Source organism: Macaca nemestrina, chromosome X (genome assembly GCF_043159975.1).
Source record: "Macaca nemestrina isolate mMacNem1 chromosome X, mMacNem.hap1, whole genome shotgun sequence".
Lineage (NCBI taxonomy): Eukaryota > Metazoa > Chordata > Mammalia > Primates > Cercopithecidae > Macaca > Macaca nemestrina.
The window spans coordinates 37,051,700-37,073,965 of NC_092145.1; the positions used below are offsets into that span (position 1 = coordinate 37,051,700).

At 39.3% G+C, this 22,266-nt stretch overlaps 1 protein-coding gene across 5 annotated transcripts in view; it reads right to left on the minus strand.

The window, feature by feature from the left end:
* The window catches only part of LOC105468378 (dedicator of cytokinesis 11), a 189,492-nt gene that overhangs the window by 48,670 nt on the left and 118,556 nt on the right, over window positions 1–22,266 (minus strand). For 3 of the 5 annotated variants that reach the window (XM_071089249.1, XM_071089252.1, XM_071089251.1), the window contains 8 exons: window positions 21,718–21,801; window positions 20,780–20,891; window positions 20,251–20,289; window positions 17,757–17,935; window positions 11,702–11,818; window positions 8,773–8,848; window positions 8,082–8,191; window positions 5,844–5,955 (listed from right to left, as the gene is read on the minus strand). In XM_071089249.1, coding sequence (XP_070945350.1) covers window positions 5,844–5,955; window positions 8,082–8,191; window positions 8,773–8,848; window positions 11,702–11,818; window positions 17,757–17,935; window positions 20,251–20,289; window positions 20,780–20,891; window positions 21,718–21,801 — 829 coding nt within the window. The remainder of the gene's footprint in view (window positions 1–5,843; window positions 5,956–8,081; window positions 8,192–8,772; window positions 8,849–11,701; window positions 11,819–17,756; window positions 17,936–20,250; window positions 20,290–20,779; window positions 20,892–21,717; window positions 21,802–22,266) is intronic. The other 2 variants (XM_011718493.3, XM_071089250.1) reach the window with 1 other exon arrangement.

The window sequence follows — 22,266 nt, forward strand, 5'->3', positions numbered from 1 at the left end:
CTTTAGATGAGGTATTTTTAATGAACTCCCTAAAATTTTATGCAAGATGCTGTGTTTAGGTGCATTTTTCTGAGAAGGTCAAATGCCTTTGCCTGCTACTCAGAGGGCTCTGTGAATAAAAAAGTTTAAGAATTTTAAACTTTTAGCCTAGTTGCGGTAGCTCACATCTGTAATCCAGCACTTTGGGAGGCCAAGGTGGGTATATCACTTGAGGTCAGGATCTCAAGGCCAACCTGGAAAACATGATGAAACCCCTTCTCTACCAAAAATATAAAAATTAGCTGGGCGTGGTGGCGGGCGCCTATAATCCCAGCTACTCGGGAGACTGAGACAGGAGAATCACTTGAACCTGGGAGGTGGAGGTTGCAGTGAGCTGAGATCGTGCCGCTGCACTTCCAGCCTGGGCAACAGAGTGAGAATCCATCTCAAAAAACAAACAAACAAACAAACAAAAAAAAACCCCAGAATTTTAAATTTCAGAATAAGAGACAGATAACTTTCCTTTTTCTCTTTGTCTTTGCATTATAAATTCTGATGTCCTATCTATCTGTGGAACAACTATTTCAGACACAAAAGTCTCTTAAATCTATCACATATACTTCTCTTTCTTACCCATTTCTTCCCCAACACACCTACTTACTAAGATTTAAACAAAACAAAACAAAACAAAAACAGTGCCACCACTTGACTTTCCATTCCTTTTTTATCCTACTTTGATGGAGCTTAATGGTGTCAGCAGACCCTCCTCTAACTGTAAAAATCGCATAGGTGTCACAAAAGCAAGCAAATGACTTAATTCCCAACTGAGCTAGAACCTCTCAATGATAAAGATGGAAGACAAGACAATGTTGGCTTTATGGAGGGGCAAGGAGGATGAGGCATGCTGGGAAGTTGACTTAGTTACTTCCAATTTTCCAATTTTTTTTTTTTTTTTTTTTTTTTGAGACGGAGTCTTGCTTTGTCACCCGGGCTAGAGTGCAGTGGCCGGATCTCAGCTCACTGCAAGCTCCGCCTCCCAGGTTCACGCCATTCTCCTGCCTCAGCCTCCCACGTAGCTGGGACTACAGGCGCCTGCCACCTCGCCCGGCTAGTTTTTTGTATGTTTTAGTAGAGACGGCGTTTCACCGTGTTAGCCAGGATGGTCTCGATCTCCTGACCTTGTGATCCGCCCGTCTCAGCCTCCCAAAGTGCTGGGATTACAGGCTTGAGCCACCGCGCCTGGCCTATTTTTCCAATTGTTTTATAAGACCACGAATATTGCTAGGTTTCAATTAACACAAAATGCTAATCATCAATAATAAAACTGAAAATAGAATCAAAATGTGACTTGTTTTAAAAATTAGGCCAGGCCCAGTGGCTCACGTCTGTAATTCCAGCACTTTGGGAGGCTGAGGTGGGCGGATCATGAGGTCAGGAGTTTGAGCCAGCCTGACCAACATGGTGAAACCCTGTCTCTACTAAAAATGCAAAAATTAGCTGGGCTTGGTGGCGTGCCTGTAATCCCAGTTACTCAGGAGGCTGAGGCAGGAGAATCGCTTGAACCCAGGAGGCGGAGGTTGCAGTGAGCTGAGATTACACCACTGCACTCCAGCCTGGGCTCAACAGAGCGTGACTCCATCTAAAGAAAAAATAAAATTAAAAAAAGTATATTAAGCTAGCAGTGACTTCCGCTCTCACCTATCTGCCATTGGGTGTCTACTCACAGAAGCTTGGGTTCCCCCCAGAAGTCCCTGCGTTTCCGGCCTCCGGTCAAAGGGCAGCTTGTTGCGCCACTGCCTGAGGGTGGTGGCCTCCCTCTCCTGTGCGTTAGCTCTTCCAGCCGAAAAGTTGGTGCCTCCTTTCCAGCGAAAACCTGGGACTTTCCATCCAACCGTGAGCACCCATCTCCCTCGCCCCGTGTCCTAAGGTAGCTTCGGAGAAGGTCTGTGAAAGGGGTAGAAGGGCTCGCCCTCACAGCGAACTAGCTCCAATCCACGGCAAGTCCGCCATTTTCTTAACGGCACTGTTATCGAGCAACAAGGCCATCCCTCCCATTTCCAAATCTGTGAAACATGATGCAGGCAGGGAACGAGGGTGAAGGAGGGAGGAGAGGTTGTAAGAAATCTTCAGGAAGAGAGTCATCACAGCTTAGTGTATGTGATTTGGAATCTGACAATTTTAAAAAAGCATGGCTGACGCTGAAAGAGCTCCATGATAAAGAGCTGAGGCGTCTACAGGCAAAATTAACAAGTCTGAGGAAACAGCGATTGTCAGATGGGAGGTGGACGGGCTCCACAGCCAAAATTAAAGAGTTGACTGAACAGCAGAGAGTCCTGCAGAGCACCATTAATGACTTGAAAGATCAGTTAAAGGCAAAAACCTGTGACAACTGTTCAATGAAAGAAACATACAGGCTTGCGCTGGAGAAAGACTATTCTGAAATCCAACAACAAAATCTTTTCTTTATTGCGGAACTCACTAAAGAAACAAATAAATTACGAGAAGAAAATAAAAGGCTTTCTAAAATAATAATGAGGCAACAACAGTTTCAGACTTATGGTAGTGATGACTTGGTTTCTGGTAGTCAAATGACTATGTCAGATGTTTCAGTCAGGGAGCCTGCACAAGGAAGGCAGAGGCATGTGCCTATCAAATCAATAAGCCAGTCACAAAGTAAACAGATGAAACCTACGAGCACAAAGGAACTGCAACAAAGTTCAGAGTTTCCAGTTCCATCTTTTAGTCAAGACCTCTTTGAAGTGCCAGAGACCCCTTTTGCGAAAAGTTCCTCTAAGCCTAACACAGAAGACCCTGCTAGCCAGAAGCTACTGGCAAGTTCTCCTTTAACAACTTCACTTAGTCATCAAAAGAGGTATGGATTTCAAGATTTTCTCAATCCTCATGAAGACAAGATTGGCCAGCCAAAAGGGACACTTGAAACGAAGGTCTGCCCCCTAAAAGAAACTCAGATTGGTGTATCATGGAGCCCTTCCGCTGTCTCCCCAGGAGAATACCCAACTCATGTATCTGAAACTTTACTGGAAACTTTAGAGGATTATTCGATAACCTCATGTCACCCTCTTACAAAGGAAAAGAAAGCAATCCCTTTGAATGCCTTGCCTTTAGACTCTACTTTAAAATCTAGTACAAAAAGAAGAGCAGTGGTTGCTATTCCTTGTAACACCAAATTTGCAGCGAAAGATAGCTCTAAACTGATACCTTCCAACGAACAGTCTGCTTCGGAGAATATTTATGAATCTACAAGTGCAGGGAATGGTGCCGATAAGCCTCAATGTGATACTGAGAGTGTCTTTTTGGGGTCTGGGCTAAAGAGAAAAGTGAAGACACAGTCACAAAGAAAGAGGAAGTAGCTTCCCCTTCCCTGTCCCCTTCCCTGTCCCCGCCCCTGCCCCCCACCCCCAAGGAAGCAACAATGTTTTACTTTTCCAACAGAACAGTCTTCTTGTCAATTCAGACTTCCTAACTGGTAACTCCTGACTCTTACTCCTTTTCTCACAATATAATAAACTAAGCAATAAGGCCTGAAAATATTTGGCAAATGAATCTAAGACTTTGAAATAGCAAATTTTCGTCAGTTAATAAAATGCAGCTACAAGTAGATAATGAAATTTATTCTCCAGAATCCATATAGAAGTATAGAGATAGAACATCTTTTCATTGATATTAAAGTTGCTACTGTTTATGACTCCATAAAAAAGAAAGCCAAGAGAGGACCTCAAGAGTGTGGACTTCAAAGAGATCAATATTTAAATGCATAAAGAGTAACTAAAACAGAATCTTTACTGGACAAGACAAATTAGAATACATCCATTGAGAAGGATCTAGAAGAAGACATTTCTTAGAACGAAATGAATATGACTTTACAGATATACAGCATGACTTTATACATATAAAAGATAAAGAGATGTGACATAGACTGTATACTAGTTATTGAAAATGTGCTTTTTAAAATCAAAAAGCAAAGACCGAATATTTGGCACAGAGTACCTGCCACTGAGCAAGCATGGTCAACATTTGCAAGAATAAGAGGAACTATCAAGTGCACAAGAAATAAAACAGTCATGGGCCAGGCACAGTGGCTCATGCCTGTAATCCCAGCACTTTGGGAGGCCAAGGCAGGCGGATCACGAGGTCAGGAGATCGAGACCATCCTGGCTAACACCGTGAAACCCCATCTCTACTAAAAATACAAAAAATTAGCCAGGCGTGGTGGCAGGTGCCTGTAGTCCCAGCTACTCCGGAGGCTGAGACAGGAAAATCGCTTGAACCTGGGAGGTGGAGGTTGCAGTGAGCTGAGATCCTGCCACTGCACTCCAGCCTGGGCAACAGAGTGAGACTCCCTCTTCAAAACAAAACGAAACAAAAAACAGTCATGGTTTTACCCATGACATTAAAATAAAACAACCAGAGACTTGTCTCTGGTTAGTACAGAATGTGATGTATGTGTGTGTATGTGTGTGTGTATGTGTGTGTGAGACCTACAGTGGAGGAGGGGAGAGAACTAGTCGGCAATGCAGCTTTTCCCCTCCTCCTACCTTCTCTCTCCCTCATTCTTTGGGCTATGGTGGTATTCAACCGCTTTTTTGTTCAGTTGCACTTTTTTTTCTAACGTATCTCTTGGACCTTTTTTTTTTTAAGGCTAGTCAAGTGAGGCAATGGGAGTGGAGAAGAGATAAAGATTGGGCCTCTTTTTTAAAAAAAATAAATTTATTGAGCGATTCATTTACCATAAAAATGCCCACATAAATAACCCACAACAGTACAATAGTTTATAGTTTCTTCAAAGACTAGTGAAACCTTCACCAGTTTTAGAACATTTTCATTGCCTTAAGAAGAAACTCCATAAATGTTAGCAATTTCCAGATTCCACAACATAATCTTTGATGTTTATGCTAAATCGTACATTCCTAGAACTTCAATATTCCAGTTATTTTTATTTTATTAACGAACTTTAGAATTTACTCATATCTAGCTATTTATTTTAATGTTTCTATAGTTACTATATCAACTTATTTTATGTCTTTACATCCTGCATTATCATAAAATATTTAAAACAAGTAGTAATTACTGAAAATAAAAAATAGAAAATGAGTAAAACATAGCAATCACTATGATGATCCCAGGTGCTTTTATGTTTTCCATTTTTTTTTTTTTTTTTTTTAAGCAAAAGTATTGCGAAAAGGAAGACAAGGGAGGGAACTGTCTAAGTAAATGTGGTATTTGGAAATAACCTGCTTTTACTTCCTGAGGACATGCAGTTTATGAAAGTCCTTTGGTTGTATTCCATCATACAGTATAAGGAGGAACTGGTAACACTAGTAAATATGGCTCTACACCAAGGAGAAAAAACAGAGCCTGACAACGTGATACCAGACAATATCATACAGTGTTGCTGCAAAGATAATGATGACATTCGCTACCCTTCGAGAACTCTTCCTGTTTTTTTGTTTCTTATTTGTCAAATCCTGGGTTAAATAAAGGCTGAAGTATTAAATATGAATTCTGGTGGTTATTATTTCCTTTCAGTTACATTGGTCATTTAATGAATTAAATGCTCTGCATGAAAACAAAATGTTTAGCACTTCTAAAACCATTGCCTCATTTTAGAAATTTATTTGCAAAATTATGTTAAAATTATTTCAAAGACTCGAACTTGTGTGACTGACATGAACCTATTTTGAGGTTCAATTTAAGAAACATTTTAAGGTCAGAGTCTCCAAATATCTGTTTATAATGTGCATGTGCTCTACCTCCAGATGATGATCAAATATTGTTGCATGAATTTGTGAACCTGTGAGGGTGTATGTCTAGTACAGTCCATGCTTAATATGCTGGTAACTCACCTTCTGAAATCATTTTTACTATATACAGGTAGCACATCAGGAGGCTTCTGATTTCATACTGATCCAGGCGGTTATACTGGGATACACTACTCCTTGTAGAACTCTGTCGGGTCTATAAGGACAGGATGTTTGTGAAATAGTATCTGTACCACAATTTTCCACAGCCTTTAACTCAGTAACTCTTTTTTTTATCATTAGATCAGTTTGGGAAAATTCTAAACATAAATCTAAATTTTATATCACAACTTGAAGGTGAATGGGCTGAATCTTTCTTTCCTAGTAATAGCTAGTAATATCACTAGAAATTACCTTGGGGTCTTCACAAAGATATAGCCATGAATACTGTGTATGTTTCATTCTCATATGCCATGTGTTTTAGCAGTAAAATTTTAAAATAATCATGGCTATTTAAGGAAAGATAACTTTTACATGGAGTGAAAGCATAAGAAACATCTTAAACTTTTTCATTTGAATCTCTCCTTAGAGTTTATTAAAATCCATCATCAAAATCATACATTAGAAAATCTATCTTAAGAGCTAATAGAAGCCAGGCATGGTAACCCACACCTGTAGACCCAGTGCTTTGGGAAGCTCAGGTGGGAGGATCACTTGAGGCCAGAAGTTTAAGACCAGTCTGGGCAATACAGCAAAACTTGTTTCTACAAAAAAAAAAAAAAAAAAAAAAAAAGCTGGGCTGTGGTGGTGCATGCCTGTAGTCCTAGCTACTCGGGAGGGTGAGTTAGGAAGACTGCTTGAGCCCAGGAGTTCAAGGCTGCAGTGAGCACACTGATCTGTCACTGCATTCCAGCCTGGGTGACTAAGCAAGACCTTATTTCTAAAAAATATAAATAAATAAATAAAATGGGCTAATTATATTATGGTAATTACACTTAGGAGTACCCAGTAATACTTCAAAATTAGCACCTCTACAAAGTACTGATGTGTTCCTCTTATTTAATGACTTTTAAAAAAAATCAGAAATTAAGCATGACAAGATCTGACTTATTTGGGGATTTATATGAATAGAATAACAATAATCTCCTTACAAAATTGCAGTTGTTAAAAACTAATACTTTCAGTTGAGCTAAACTGGGGATGCACCATTGACTAAGGTGGAATTTACTAAGAAAGAACTTTTACTTGGAGCAAACAGACTGAGGTTCTGATTGCTTGCCTAGCTGCTATGTGACTACTAGCAAGTCATTCAACCTCTCTGACCTTTATTTGCCTTAGCTATGACAGTACCTGTTGTCACAATTTCTAAATGGTGTAAAAGAGAAACATTTGTGAATAAATTACTGTTTACCCAAAGGCTCAAGGAACCACTGGAAGTATAGTTCACTGGCTCTCAAGGGTAACAATACCCAACCAACAGCATCAACATCACCTGGGAACTTAGAAATACATGTTAGCAGGCCCTATTCCAGATGTATTGAATCTCACCCTGGGGTGAGGCCCAGACATCTATTTTTTTAAGCCCTTCAAGTGATCCTGATGCACACTAAGAGCACCATGATATAGGAGAAAAAGCGCTCATATTAGAAAATCTAGGTTTGAGTATGGTCCTGCCATAGCTGGTTGGTCTAAGTCATAATCCCAGTTTTCATTTGTAAATTGAGAGTTGGAATTTTTTATTTATAGACCCTTCTAATATAATTTTATACGATTCAATGATTTTACATAACATGGCAAAACTTTACTGGTCTAAAATGAGGTCTCTCTGTCTTAAGGCAGTCACATCTCAAACCTTAATGGTAGGCGTGAAACAACTTGATAGAAGAGTTGGGAGGATATATTCTGATTAAGTGATGCTGGGACCCTAAGATTATCAGTTTCGGGACCTATATTTTTTCCTCCAAAATTAATATCATTACTCTATTACAAAAGAATGAAAGACTGCATTAATCCTGCCAGGATGTGCTTTGTTTTAAATAACAAGGCACATTAGATATTTTAAACTTGAATTTCCCCTCACTAAAATAGCGTACTAGGGTTAAAGGAGATATTCAGAGTTGGAACACTTGAGGATGAATGCCTCATTCTCCATAAATAGTTTAAGACACTGAAGTAGCAGCTGCCAGTATAGGAAGATACTGCTAAAATATCTAAGAATTATGGGATGCTTTTTGCAGAGCCAGGATGGACTACAGGAGAGTAGAGATGCTCACATTTATATTATTAAAAAAAAGTTGCAGCCTAATGTGTCACTAGGGTTATCCTATATATTTAAGTTCTTACATTTTCACCAGTGTTGCCCTGATCTGGAAATCCTGTTGCTCCTTCTGGGATGAGGGAACCTCTTGAATCTTCTCTCTTAATTCCATGTCCATTTTGAAAAGACCCATAAGCTGGAAAAAAAAAAGTCAAGTCTTTGTTGGCAAGAGGAGGAACTGTCAGAAATATTTTTAAAAAATAAGTATTGAACTAATTTAAGTAGAGACATTAATATAGGGAATAGATCTTGGACATCTAAAATGTGAAGTTTATTATATGAAAACACCATAAGAAACCATGTAAAAGTGAAGCAACTTTTCACCTTTCAAAACACTTTAGCACGTACAAAACGACAAGAAATTCCTTGGAAGCCATAAAATAAAGCCACACAATTTAAAAGACAATTTTATAGACAAGGAAACTTGAGCCCAGAGAAGGGAGGTATCTGGCTTAAAACTGGTGACAGATAAAGAAACCAGTATTTTTCTCATTATCCTCTATTTTGTCAGCATGCCAAGCTATGTTCTAAATAAGCTTAGACAAGGAAACCTTGGCAAATAAATTTGACTGCAAATATGAGTCAGATTTTAATTAAACTTTAGTAGAAATCAAGCTACGTATGGTCTTTATTATGAAATATATCAAAAATACTAAGAAGTAGAGGGTACATTTCTAAACACCCATGCAATGTATCATCTCCAAACGGTTTAATTACCGGTGTCTTTGTCAGTGCTCAGACTCCCTCTATTGGCAGGTGAAGTAAAGCCACATGGAAACTCATCTCTGGATGTCTGTAATGAATATGATACCTGTGTCATTTAAACACATTCGTATATAGGATAAGAAACCTGAATTAACAGAACAAAATGTTACACTGATTTTAAACAAAGCTCACTGTGAAAGTCTAAATCAGATACTAGTAATTAGTATTTAGGTGACTCTTTAAAGAAAAAAAAAAGCTACTAGCATACTGTTTTAACCATGACCTCTAGCCAAGTGACATAAATTCTAGATAGCCGCAACTGGTACAGTCTTTTTTGTTTTTGTTTTTTGAGACAGGGTCTTGCTGTGTAGTCCAGGCTGGAGTGCAGTGGTGTGATCATAGTTCACTATAGCCTCAACCTCCTGGGCTCAAGCGACCCTCTCACTTCAGCCTCCAGATTAGCTAGGACTGCAGGCATACACCACCACACTCAGCTAATTTTTGCATTTTTTTTAGAGATGGGGCTTTGCTATGTTGCCTAGATTGGTCTAAAACTCCTGGACTCAAGTGATCCTCCTGCCTCGGCCTCCCAAAGTGCTGGGATTACAGGCATGCACCACGGCGCCCAGCCTGGTAAAGTCTCAACATCATTCAGTTCTCCTCCTTAGAACCAGGGCAACGCTAGAAGAAGGTGTGTGACCAGAAGCCCTAAGGAAACTTGAGCAGCAAAGAGTACAGAGAAGTGAAATATTTCCAAATAATGCTGTCAGATATATGTGGAGGGAGCATAAGCATGAGATACTGTATTTGTAAAGCGAGACCAGCCTGACGTTCAGGTAGGTGTAGTATACACATTCAGCCAGTTGACATGACTGGGAGTCACGAGCGAGCAAGCCACTAGAAAAGTTTAAAAGCAGCGTCCTCAGGAACGCAGGGCAGGCATGACAAATTGGCTGTAGCATTTCCTAGGGGGAATTTGCAGGGGAAGCTGTAAATGATGCAGTTTAACTTGCTATCCAACAATATGACATGGCCAGCCAAAGTGCACAGGTCATCTTGGGCCATATAGAACATGGATGGGGGCAGAAGTTAACAGTTCCACTGGGCAGACTATAAAGTGTATAATTTGGACACTGTATTTTAATAGGGTTACTGGTAAACTGGAGCACATTCAGAAAAGGGGTGACCAAGAAAGCAAAGGGTTTTGGGGACCGGGCACGGTGGCTCATGCCTATAATTCCAGCACTTTGGGAGGCTGAGGCAGGCAGATCACTTGAGGTCAGGATTTCAAGACCAGCCTGGCCAACATGGTGAAACCCCATCTCTACTAAAAGTACAAAAAAAATTAGCTGGGCGTGGTGGTGCATACCTGTAATCCCAGCTACTCAGGAGGCTGAGCAGGAGAATCACTTGAACCCAGGAGGCAGAGATTGCAGTGAGCTGAGATTGTGCCACTGCACTGCAGTCTGGGTGACAGAGTAAGACTCTGTCTCAAAAAAAAAAAAAAAAAAGAAAAAGAAAAAGAAAAAAAAAAGTAAAGGATTTGGAATGACAGATTAGTGGAGATATTTAGCTTGGAGAAAAATTTAGAAGGCACATGTGGGAAGGGTACATTTGGAGATGGGAACAGATGTGTTTCATGTGTCTCTAGAAGACAAAAGTAAGACCAGTGGATAGGAAACCTTTTAGGTCTAATGTGAGAAGGAATGTTTAAATTATTACAATGGCAAAAGGTTGTTTTGGCAAATAGGAGACTGATCACCTCCAAAGTTCCTTCCAATTCTTAAAATTCTAAGGGGAGCAAAAAAAGCACAGACCAATTGTGATAAGCTAAGAGTCTCACCAAGAAGTGCTGAAGGAGACTACTAAGGGAAAGGAGAAGCAAAGGAATAAGGAATACAGTTGAGTCCCCAGCGCCTAATATCTTGGAAGTAGAGAATCTTTTGTTCAGTTTAAGTTGAATAAATGTATGAAGCCATACAACAGAAAATGTTTAGAACAAAACACAGGGTTCAAAGGATTTGTGGTGTTCTCTTGGACTTTGTTATCCAAAGTGCAATCCTAGGACCAGGAGCAGTCAAAAGCTTGTTAGAAATGCATGCTCTCAAGTCCCACCCCAAGCCTATTGAATTAGAATCTGTTGGCTGGGCGTGGTGCCTCATGCCTGTAATCCCAGCACTTTGGGAGGCCGTGGTGGGTGGATCGCCTGAGGTCAGGAGTTCCAGACCAGCCTGGCTAACATGGTGAAACCCCATCTCTACTAAATATACAAAAAAATTAGCCAGGCATGGTGGCGGGCACCTGTAGTCCCACCTATTCAGGAGGCTGAGGCAGGAGAATCCCTTGAACCCAGGAGGTGGAGGCTGCAGTGAGACGAGATCACGCTACTGCACTCCAACCTGGGTGACAGAGCGAGACTCTGTCTTGAAAAAAAAAAAATCTGTTTTAACAAATTCCCCAGGTGATTCATATGCACATTAAAGTTTGCAAAGCACTGTATTAGGAAAAACAGTGTACATGGAGTAAAAAATGAACTCTTGGCTGGGCACAGTGGCTCATGCCTGTAATCCCAGCACTTCAGGGGGCTGAGGCGGTAGGATTCTTTGAGCTTAGGAGTTTGAGACCAGCCTGGGCTGCACAGTGAGACCTTGTCTCTGCTAAAAATTTAAAACATTAGCTGGGCGTGGTGGCGTATGCCTTTAGTCCCAGCTACTCGGGAGGCCAAAGCAGGAGGATCACTTGAGCACAGGAGTTTGAGACTACAGTGAACTATGATTGTGCCACTACACTCCAGCCTGGGTGATAGAGCGAGACTCTGGCTTAAAAAAACAAACCAAAAAAAGTGAACTCTTAAGGTTGAGATCATATAGCATATGACCCTAATTCCAAATGCATTCAATAAAACAGGATAAAACTCCAACAGAAACACATTACTACTTACAGAATTAGGCATGGCTGCACAAGAATACAAGGTATCTCGACCTGCTAATCGCTGTATATTTTCCAAAAGTAGTCCAACAAAGGGAAGGTACAATTGTGCTATTTTGGCTTGTTGGTTCTGAAAAAATAATTATTGAAAGCTTAATAGGTATATAATATGTATATATTACAAATAAATGGAGTTGGCTTCACATATCAACTTAAAGACTAAAAAGTAGGCTAACATCCATAACAAATTACTGAAGCATGAGTCTATTTATACGAAAACTAATTACCACAGAACTTTGTTGGCATTTGGATTTATCCATGATACAGAGTCAAATTACATCCCTCAAGCATAACTACATGAAGTAAAAGGTTTTTGTAAAAAATAGAAGTTGGTATAGAAAGCAGATGATATTAGTCCTGTTTTTCAGCTCCAGTGAGGATTGAGCTTCATGAGAGCAGGGACAGTGTCTGTCTTGTTCACTGCTTCATCCCCAGTACCTGGGCACATAGCAGATGGTCAATACATATTAGCTGAAGGAATGAATGAGTAAGTGGAAGAAGTGAAAAAATGGTAAGTTACTGTATTCATTCAAGAAACATTTTTTGCTTCCATTAAAGCTATAATTACAATAATACGAACTTAGTCCCCTAAGTCAATTATAAGACTTGGGAGATTGATATATTTGTAAATATGTAAATAAAACTGACCACCAGGACTCTTAATTAATGTGGTACCTCTTATACAAATTTATTTATTGCTTTCCTCAGCTTATGGACATTCCTCGCCAGATACGTATATACACTCAAATCAGAGAAAATAGTAGCTGTGGTGGCACAAGAGTTGCCCTCCATCTTTCATGACTTCAGGTTTTTCTGGAGAATTAGATAAGGCCCTCTAGGGCAAAATGGTCAACATGTAGAATATAGAAGATTACTGGTCTCTTACTATTGTTTAGTTTGCATTTACTATTGAGGTTGAACAATTTTTCATGTGTTAATTGGCCATTTGCACTTCATTTGTGAATTTCAAAAACCCTTCTTAACAGACTTTCTTCCAACATAGTACCCCATCAGTAATAGTCTCTACCACCAGAAGATTCTGATTTACCAGGTCTGGACTGGTCCAGATGATGCTGATGTGTTTCAGAACCACTAACCTAGTCCAACTTCCTGCTGAAGGCAGGAATGAATGGCCCTTACATGTATCCTTGACAAACAGTTTTTTAAACTTCTTTAAAACCCCAGCCCTTTCATGGGTTCTATTAGAAAGGTCCTTTATCTGAAATACACTCCTCATAAGTTCTACCTCCTAGGTATAGCTCTGCCCTTTGGAGTACAAGAAAAAGTCTACTTCTACTTTTGCATGGCAACCCTTTAAATATGTGAATATAGTTACCACGAATCATCTTAACTCATTCTTTTTTTTTTTATTTTTTATTTTTTGAGACTGAGTCTTACTCTGTCAGCCAGGCTGGAGTGCAGAGGCACAATCTCAGCTCACTGCAACCTCCGCCTCCCGGGTTCAAGAGATTCCCCTGCCTCAGCCTCCCAAGTAGCTGGGATTACAGGTACCCACCATCACGCCTGGCTAATTTTGTATTTTTAGTAGAAACAGGGTTTTACTATGTTGGCCAGGCTGGTCTCGAACTCCCAACCTCAGGTGATCTGCCCTCCTCAGCCTCCCAAAGTGCTGGAATTACAGGAGTGAGCCACCGCGCCCGGCCTTTTAACTCTCATTACTTTCCTTTGTTCCATGGCTTTGGTGTCAAGATTTTTCACTTAGTGATTACCCTTTTTTTTGGTGGTTTTCTAATTTTTCAATGTCCCAAGTTGAGATTTAAAAGGCAGTATAGCTAGTGGCTGACAGCACAGATTTTGCAGTTAGAGACATGCACAAAACCCAGTTCTCCCATTACTAGCTACTTGATTACAATCAAGTCATTTAACTATAGTTTTCTCTTTGGTAAAATGGGGGTAATAATAATGATGTCAATTAATGTGAGATATTTAAAATAGTGCTTGGCATATAGTGAGCCCTTAATAAATTTTAGCTGCTATTATTAATATTATGGCTTCTAAATAGGAGTCCATTTTAGTTCTGATAGTGAGTGATCTCTAGGGGAAGAGAAATTACAACTCTCTCAGGGAAGCAGGAACACAGGAAAACATAAAGTCATTGCCAAATATGTTAAAAATTTCGCCTGCACAACAAATAGAATATAACCGAAGAATCTATTAATAGAAGACTAGTTAGATAAATAAAATAAAGTATATCCATATGATAAAATACTATGCAGCTACTTTTTAAAATGCAGTAGATCTAACCTTCAGGCTGTACTGTTAAATGAAAAAAGAAAAATGTATAATGGTTTCTGTTATATTTTATACATATATATCATATAGGCTTGTGTTTGTGTAAAATAGAAGTATAAATAAACTTATAAGAGTAGTTGCTTCTGGAAAGATGAATTGGTGAGTGGAGGTAAGGAATGGGAGACAGGCATTTTGATTTTTGTTTTTCACCATGCATATGGATTACTTTTTCAAAAAAGGTAAAAAGATTTGCCCACAGCCCAACTAGAAGTAGAATCTGCAATTCTCTTAGGTATCAACATTACTTGTAGTGGGTACAAGAACTATACAGGCCCCAGGGTAAATGTTAGATATTGAACATTCTTGTTCTGAAAAGGAAAAATGTCTCATGGTAATTATAACAAGAGACATTGCTGGCTGGGCATGGTGACTCACACTTGTAATCCCAGCACTTTGGGAGGCCAAGGCAGGCGATCACGAGGTCAGGAGATTAAGACCATCCTGGCCATCATGGTGAAACCCCATCTCTACTAAAAATACAAAAAATTAGCCATGTGTAGCGGTGCACACCTGTAACCCCAGCTACTCGGGAGGCTGAGGCAGGAGAACTACTGGAACCCGGGAGGCGGAGGCTGCAGTGAGCTGAGATCATGCCACTGCACTCCAGCTTGGGCTACAGAGCGAGACTCCGTCACAAAAAAAAAAGAGAGAGAGAGAGATTGCTAAATAGTTTATGAGTAACACATAACAGGGACCAAAATTTCCTAAGAGCAGGGGCTTAGGAGTGGCAATTGGCTGGAAAGGGTGGGAGTGATTAGGGAGTTGAGTCTCGAAGTAGGCTTTTCATAGGAAACATTCTTTTCTTTTTTTTTTTTTTTTTTTTGGTGTATTACTTTGGGGTCCCTTTAGAGAACTGATGGAAAATATGGGGGCTTAAGGCTCCCTCCAATCCCTCACCTTGGTGTCATCATTAATAGGAAACATGCTCTACTTGGATGTATTTGATAAATGAACTCTTACCCAGGCTGTCTGGAAACTGCACAAAACAGACAAAGGACCTTTTATTATCCTCATCCAATAATCTGGAATTGAAGCTTTGGTTAACCAAGCCCATGAAGTAAACAAACTTCTCATGGAGAAAACTCTATCGTCATTTAATGCCTGTATGAAGCCTCTGAACAAAGAGGAAAGAGCTTCAGAAGTCACTGAAGGAGTAGTAAGGCTTGGCATTTCAATCTTTCCTATAGTTTAAAACCTCAAACGCTCAGAGTGTCTAACTTATTTTCAGGTAACAATACCTGCGTGTGTATACATACAGCTCTAAGAATTTAAAAAGTAAGTTAAAAGTGTCCAAATTTGTGATGTAAAATATTTAATTCCGCCTCTAGGTGGTGAGAATCCCACTGGCAAAATCCAGTTTTCTTTCACTTTCATGTGAAGAGGCAGTGGAGAAACATACAACTTTCTGCTTCAGAGAGGGGAAGTTCATTTTGTACTTTTCCAGTGAATCATTTAAAATCATGGCTAAAGACATTTTCCTCCACATAGCATAAGATCCTTTTCCCCACTCCTAGGCGTAAGCAAGTAGTTAGCCAGAACTCAGCGATAATGCATTTTTAAAGGCTTGACCAAGCTTGATTGGACTGGAGGACTTTTAAGATATATTTTTATTTGGATATATCATACCAGCTAATTTGTGTGAAGTCAATATCAACATTCACAAAAAGTGAAAATGGCATATAACTGAGTCAACTACACTAAGTGGAGGTATGTTATAATACAGTGTCAAAAACAAAGCAAACTGCAGTAAGCAATGAATTACATCTTAAAGCTAAGAAGTTTAAATCTACTTTAGGATACAATCACATAAAGAAAACTAGCAAGATTTACATGTATGAAAATCACTGTAATTAAAGGAATATGAGTAGATGTCACTGGCAGGCATTTTCTGTTTAAAAAGGACAAATGGGAATACTGTAGAAAAAGAATAAAAGCTCCAAGTCAGCCTTCCAAAATGACTATGATGATAAATGACATCATAATTTTATTTATATTGGAATGTAAAAAGAAAAGGATAAATTATTTATTATGAAACAATATTATGCTTCCTAGAGTGAGTTATGATACCGTGGAAGTAAATTAGAGTCTTCTAAATCCATACAGTTTGCACTCTACTTTTCCAAGCCAACAGGATTTAATATCAGTAAGATTTCAATATATATGTTAAAAGTACAGTAAATAGGCCAGGCATGATGGCTCACGCCTGTAATCCAGCACTTTGGGAGGCTGACTGGGGCGGATCATGAGGTCAGGAAATGAGGACCATCCTGGCCAACATAGTGAAACCCCATCTCTACTAAAAATACAAAAATTAGCCAGGCATGGCGGCGTGCACCTGTAGTCCCAGCTACTTAGGAGGCTGAGGCAGGAGAATTGCTTGAACCTGGGAGGCAGAGGTTGCAGTGAGCCGAGATCATACCACTGCACTCCAGCCTGGGGGACAGAGCGAGACTCCGTCTCAAAAAAAAAAAAAAAAAAAAAAAAAATTAGTGCAGTAAATAGAAACTGCAGCTGTGACCGTTACTCATAGAAAACAGTGTAATGTATGTAAAATTTGCTCAAGCCTGTAATCCCAGTACTTTGGGAGGCCGAGGCGGGTGGATCACGAAGTCAGGAGATCGAGACCATCCTGGCTAACATGGTGAAACCCCGTCTCTACTAAAAATACAAAAAACTAGCCGGGCGAGGTGGCGGGCGCCTGTAGTCCCAGCTACTCGGAGGCTGAGGCAGGAGAATGGCGTAAACCCGGGAGGCGGAGCTTGCAGTGAGCCGAGATCGCGCCACTGCACTCCAGCCTGGGTGACACAGCGAGACTCCATCTCAAAAAAAAAAAAAAAAAAAAAGTATGTAAAATTTATAGCCACACCCACAGCTATTTATAGTAACACCATCACATTAACATTTTTTTCAGTAAGAAGAAAACTTATTACATATTTTACATGATACATAAAGATATATTAAAGCATATATTTTATAGAATAATTTTTAAACATTCTTAGTTGATATAATAATCATGAAGCAGTTATGTTATTCTTTAAGTATGATTTGAGAAAACAGTGTATTTCTTTAATAGTTAACTAAACTATATATATATGTATTTTTTTTTTTTTTTGAGACAGAGTTTCACTCTTGTCACCCAGGCTGGAGTGCAGTGGCACGATCTCAGCTCACTGCAACCTCCGCCTCCTGCCTCCCCAGTTCAAGTGCTTCTCCTGCCTCAGCCTCCCAAGTAACTAAGACTACAGGTGTGTGCCACCACGCCCAGCAAATTTTTGTATTTTTAGTAGAGATGAGGTTTCACCATGTTACCCAGGCTGGTCTCAAACTCCTGGCCTCAAGCGATCCACCCACCTCAGCCTCCCAAAGTGCTGGGATTACAGGCGTGAGCCACGCTCCCAGTCCTAAATGGTATTTTTAAAAACCTAATGATTTGAGGCTGGGCACAAGAATCGCTTGAACCTGGGAGGCAGAGGTTGCAGTGAGCCGAGATCATCCCACTGCACTCCAGCCTGGGTGACAGAGTGAGACTCTGTCTCCCCAAAAAAAAAAAAAAAAAAAAACCTTGTGATTTGAAGCAAAAATAAATTTTCCTCAATGCTTATATAATGTTCCTTGCTAAAAAAGCTTCATCTTCTATAAAAAATCATAGTAGAACTTTACCAGTGTGATACTGATGACTGCATGGATATCCTTACCTTGTGCTGGTATCTTGTGTCAAATGCATGTTTTATCAAAAGATTCTTTATGACAGAGATAGCTGTATATCTGATCTCATAATTGTCCTGAAGAGCAATGGAAGTTTCCCTCAGAAGTAGACCAACCAAGAAGTGATGCTTGCAATACTCATCTGATAAACTGTATTCAAGATTTGAATCTGCAGTACAATGAAATTTAAAACCCATTTATGAAAATATTCAAAAAATGATTATAATTAAAATACTGTATTATTTAATAATATGTGATCATGCTAGCAAGAGCTATAATTTTTATTATGAATGATTCTGAGCAGTTCTTTTATCATCTAGAATAAGCATGCAAAATTTACAAGACAGGAGCACTCATATTTTGGGCTAGACGATAACTTTAATGATCATTTCAGTCAGGAAGAAAGTCCCTAGATTTTTTTTTTCCCCTGCATTCTTTTGAACTCATAGAAATCTTATGATAGAACCTACAATAAGATAATTATATATTTTGCAACGTTTTAACAGATTTCTTTATAGCTGAAGAGATTTTGTCACAACTATACATTTGAAAAATTCTATACAATAATGCTTGACTTACTTATCCATTTATACTTATAAAGTGGGAAAAGACAAACTAAACAACTGAATAGTCTGACAGTATTGACTGTTTCAGTAAATATTATATATTGGGCTGAAAATATACATGGGACATAAGAACAATAAGGAAAACAGTCTCATTCCATTCCAATCCATCATCACTCAAAAACAAATAATTTATATCAGAAAATAATCACTTCGAACTATGTCTTTCCCTTCTTTTAAGATCCTCAGTCTATTTTATTTATTTATTTATTTGAGATGGAGTCTCACTCTGTTGCCCAGGCTGGAGCTCAGTGGCACAATCTCAGCTCACTACAACCTCTGCCTCCCGGGTTCAAGCAATTCTCCTGCCTCAGCCTCTGAAGTAGCTGTGACTATAGATGAGCACCACCACGCCCAACTAATTTTTTTTTGTATTTTTAGTAGGGACGGGGTTTCACCATGTTGGCCAGAATGGTCTCGAACTCCTGAGCTCAGGTGATCTCTCTGCCTTGGCCTCCTGAAGTGCTGGGATTACAGGAATGAGCCACTGTGCCTGGCCTAGATCCTCAGTCTATTTTAAATCTCAGATGTTAATATCATGGTTGGGACTTGCTTTATAAGTACTTATAGGGGATTGTGATCAGGTTTAGTAATTTGTTTGTTTGTTTGTGACAGTCTATCTCTGTCACCCAGGCTGGAGTGCAGTGGCGCGATCTTGGCTCACTGCAACCTCTGCCTCCCAGGTTTAAGCAATTCTCCTGCCTCAGCCTCCTGAGTAGTTGGGACTACAGGCATGTGCCACCATGCCCAGCTAATTTTTTGTATTTTTAGTAGAGATGAGGTTTCACCATATTGGCCAGGCTGGTCTCTAACTCCTGACCTTGTGATCCACCCGCCTTGGCCTCCCAAAGTGCTGGGATTACAGACATTTGCCACCGCGCCCAGCCAAGTTTAGTAATTTCTATGGAAGATTTCTACTATCTTTATTTCCTCTCCAGTACTATTTAATTAGATAGGCCATGAAGCCGAAGAATATGTTTTCTATTTCTCTTTTGGCCTGTTCAGCACTTAATATAATGCTTTATATTCAGCTGGGACTTAATAAATGCTGTGAGTAGTCCAATTTAATCCTAAATCCTGATGATCTGTCCACGCCTTCTTTTTCCTGACTTCCTCATAGTTATAAATAAATATTGGGTGAAGTATATGAGCTACACATGCTCAGAATCAAGTAAGGGGGTAGCTGAATAGAAGTACTATGGTTTAAAAATATTTTTTCTCCATTTTCACTGGCTATAATTCCATCACTAAAACCACCACTCAGCAAATACTTCTACACAGACCAAGGCAGATTATTTTCTTCCTGCATTGGTCATGCTTTTTTGTGAATCCCTATCACCTTCTACGCATAAGGGCCAGGACTAACAAAGGTGGCTTTATGTGAGTAGATTTTACAAATGGTAATCAATTTGTTACTTTGGTGATTTGAATAAATCCAATCAGGTGGTTTCATCTACACCTGCAGAATTCTGGCCAAGATATCATTAAACAGCATCTAAGAGACAGAGGAAAGCCTGAGAGAGGTCACACACACACACACACACACATCACACACACACACACACACACACACACACACACACACACACACACAAGTAACTTCCAGTTCCCCATTCATGACCTCTATGCTGGCTTGCAGCAGGAACTTGTGTTTTGAAGGAAGATGTTTTAAAGTTGATTTATCTAGCAACACTCAATTTTATTTTAAAACTAAGCAAACACACTGCCTCCTAGATTTTCTGGGTACTTGGCTAGGGAGGATTTGAAAAGCAAACAAAGCCCCCATCCATCTTAGCAATTCATCAAATCAATTGTTTTCTAAAACAGCAAGCTAATTTAGAGTGAACCGAGTTAAACCTACCTACTGAAGTCAAACGGTCCACCGCAAATGAAAAAAAATCTAATTAATATATGAAAAGAAAAGGGACAAATAAAAAACATAGTAACATAAGAATAGTGCTATACAACAAAGCATTCAATAAAACTAGCAATGGAGATAACTGAAGGCATTTCATAAATTTAGCACAAACATGTTACTGTTTTACTCTACCTTTACATTTTTTGATGCTTTGAGGAGAAATGCATTTACATGCCTTTTTCTTAATTTAGTCTTATACAAGATCCCAAACACTACTACAGAAAGTAATTTCACTTGTATCTGACATCTGTGTTTAAGCAGCAATCTATTAACACACCTGATTTCTTCACACTATGAATATTATTACTGATATTATGAAGGAAATGCAGAAAAACATTAAAGGACTTCAGATAGTAACAATTCTGAATTTACCTTCACGTTGACTGGTTCAACTAGAAAACATTATACTACACTAGCGCTAGCAAAACATGGAAAAAAACAAACTCAAATGATGGAAAATGCAAATACATGCCTTGAACCCGCTGCAGTTTAGGTTTTGCAAATGCCATTGGCAAGTTCAGAGGAATGTAATGTTCGTGATTGCAAATTGTTTGCAGAAATTCAAACTTGTATTCAGCCAGAACCTAAATGGAAAGAAATGATACATTAGCTCATATTTAGTAGGCATTTGCTATTTTAAGAATTTAATACAGCGCATTATTTTTCACAACAGAAGTGCTTAGTATTCTAAGCATACCTTGAGATGCGACCTGTGCAGGAAAGAGTTAACATAGCAGGTCCAAGACTGCTATCCTTTAAAAGGCCTGCTTGTTGGCTGGCATCTAAAAAATGAAATTTTGAAATGTTCCCTACATGATAAGTTGCGCCTTCTGTGTCAGCCTGCTTAGACTGTTTGTACAAACAATGTGATTTATAGTGAACACCTGCTTTGCTTTCCTTTCTGAGAGTCTGGAATTTTGACCAGCCTCCAACACATAATCAGCCCTCAATAAAACCCCTCAACTCTGAGTTTTAAACAGGCCTTCCTTGAACAGGAATATTGCACACTTACAAGTGCATTTTCACTGCTAGAAGGAGGCTGTGCTCTGTGAGACCCTTCACAGGAGGGAAAGAGTTCAGAAAGGCTGCGTGTGGATTGCTACCCACCCCATTTGGTGTCTTTTCCTTTCCCGATTCAGCTGAGTATCCTCATCATATCACGCTCATGAATCTTAGCCATCAATACAGCTATATGTTGAGTCTGTGAATCCTTAGAATGAGCTATTGAACATATGGGGGGTCCTGGGGACCCCAAAACACAGTCCAGTATTCCTTGCTTTTAAGTATGTCTATACTCCAAGTACCTAAATAAAAACAGCAGTTCCTAATCCCCTAGAAGAGAATAAATGTCACTTTTGGTCTTATGCTCAGATGTCTGACATCCACTACGATCATGTCCTCATAACTTACCTTAGGATCTTTGGGACTGAATCCAGATATATAGTCATTTATTAAATTGAAAATAAATCCTCTATCCATTAGTGTCAAACAGCGCTGTAGGAACCAAAACAAAACTAAGGGTTAGTTACACAATTCTAAAAGTCTAAATTTAAAAAATGTAAAGTTTTAAAAATTCAAAATTGGTTCCACACAAAAAGAAAGACATTTTTGTTTTTATAGATAACTGTCTGAGCTTCAGGTGACCTTAAAGAAAAAGATAAAGGTCAAGTGGCATCACTGGAATCGGGACTGAAGGGCCTCAATTATACAGTTTTCAGAATAAGATGTATATATAGCCACACACACAAATACACATTTATCTATACATATACACACATACATACACAGACACACATACATATCTGTAATCTATTCAGCTACACTTCCTCATTTTGGTCAACTCCCAAAGCCCAAATGAGTTGACCTCATTTTGGTCAACTCCCACTTCCAAAGGGAAGTGTAAGGTAGTCTGTTAGCTGATGAAAGTGAGACTTGCCTATGTAAATATTAATAATTCAG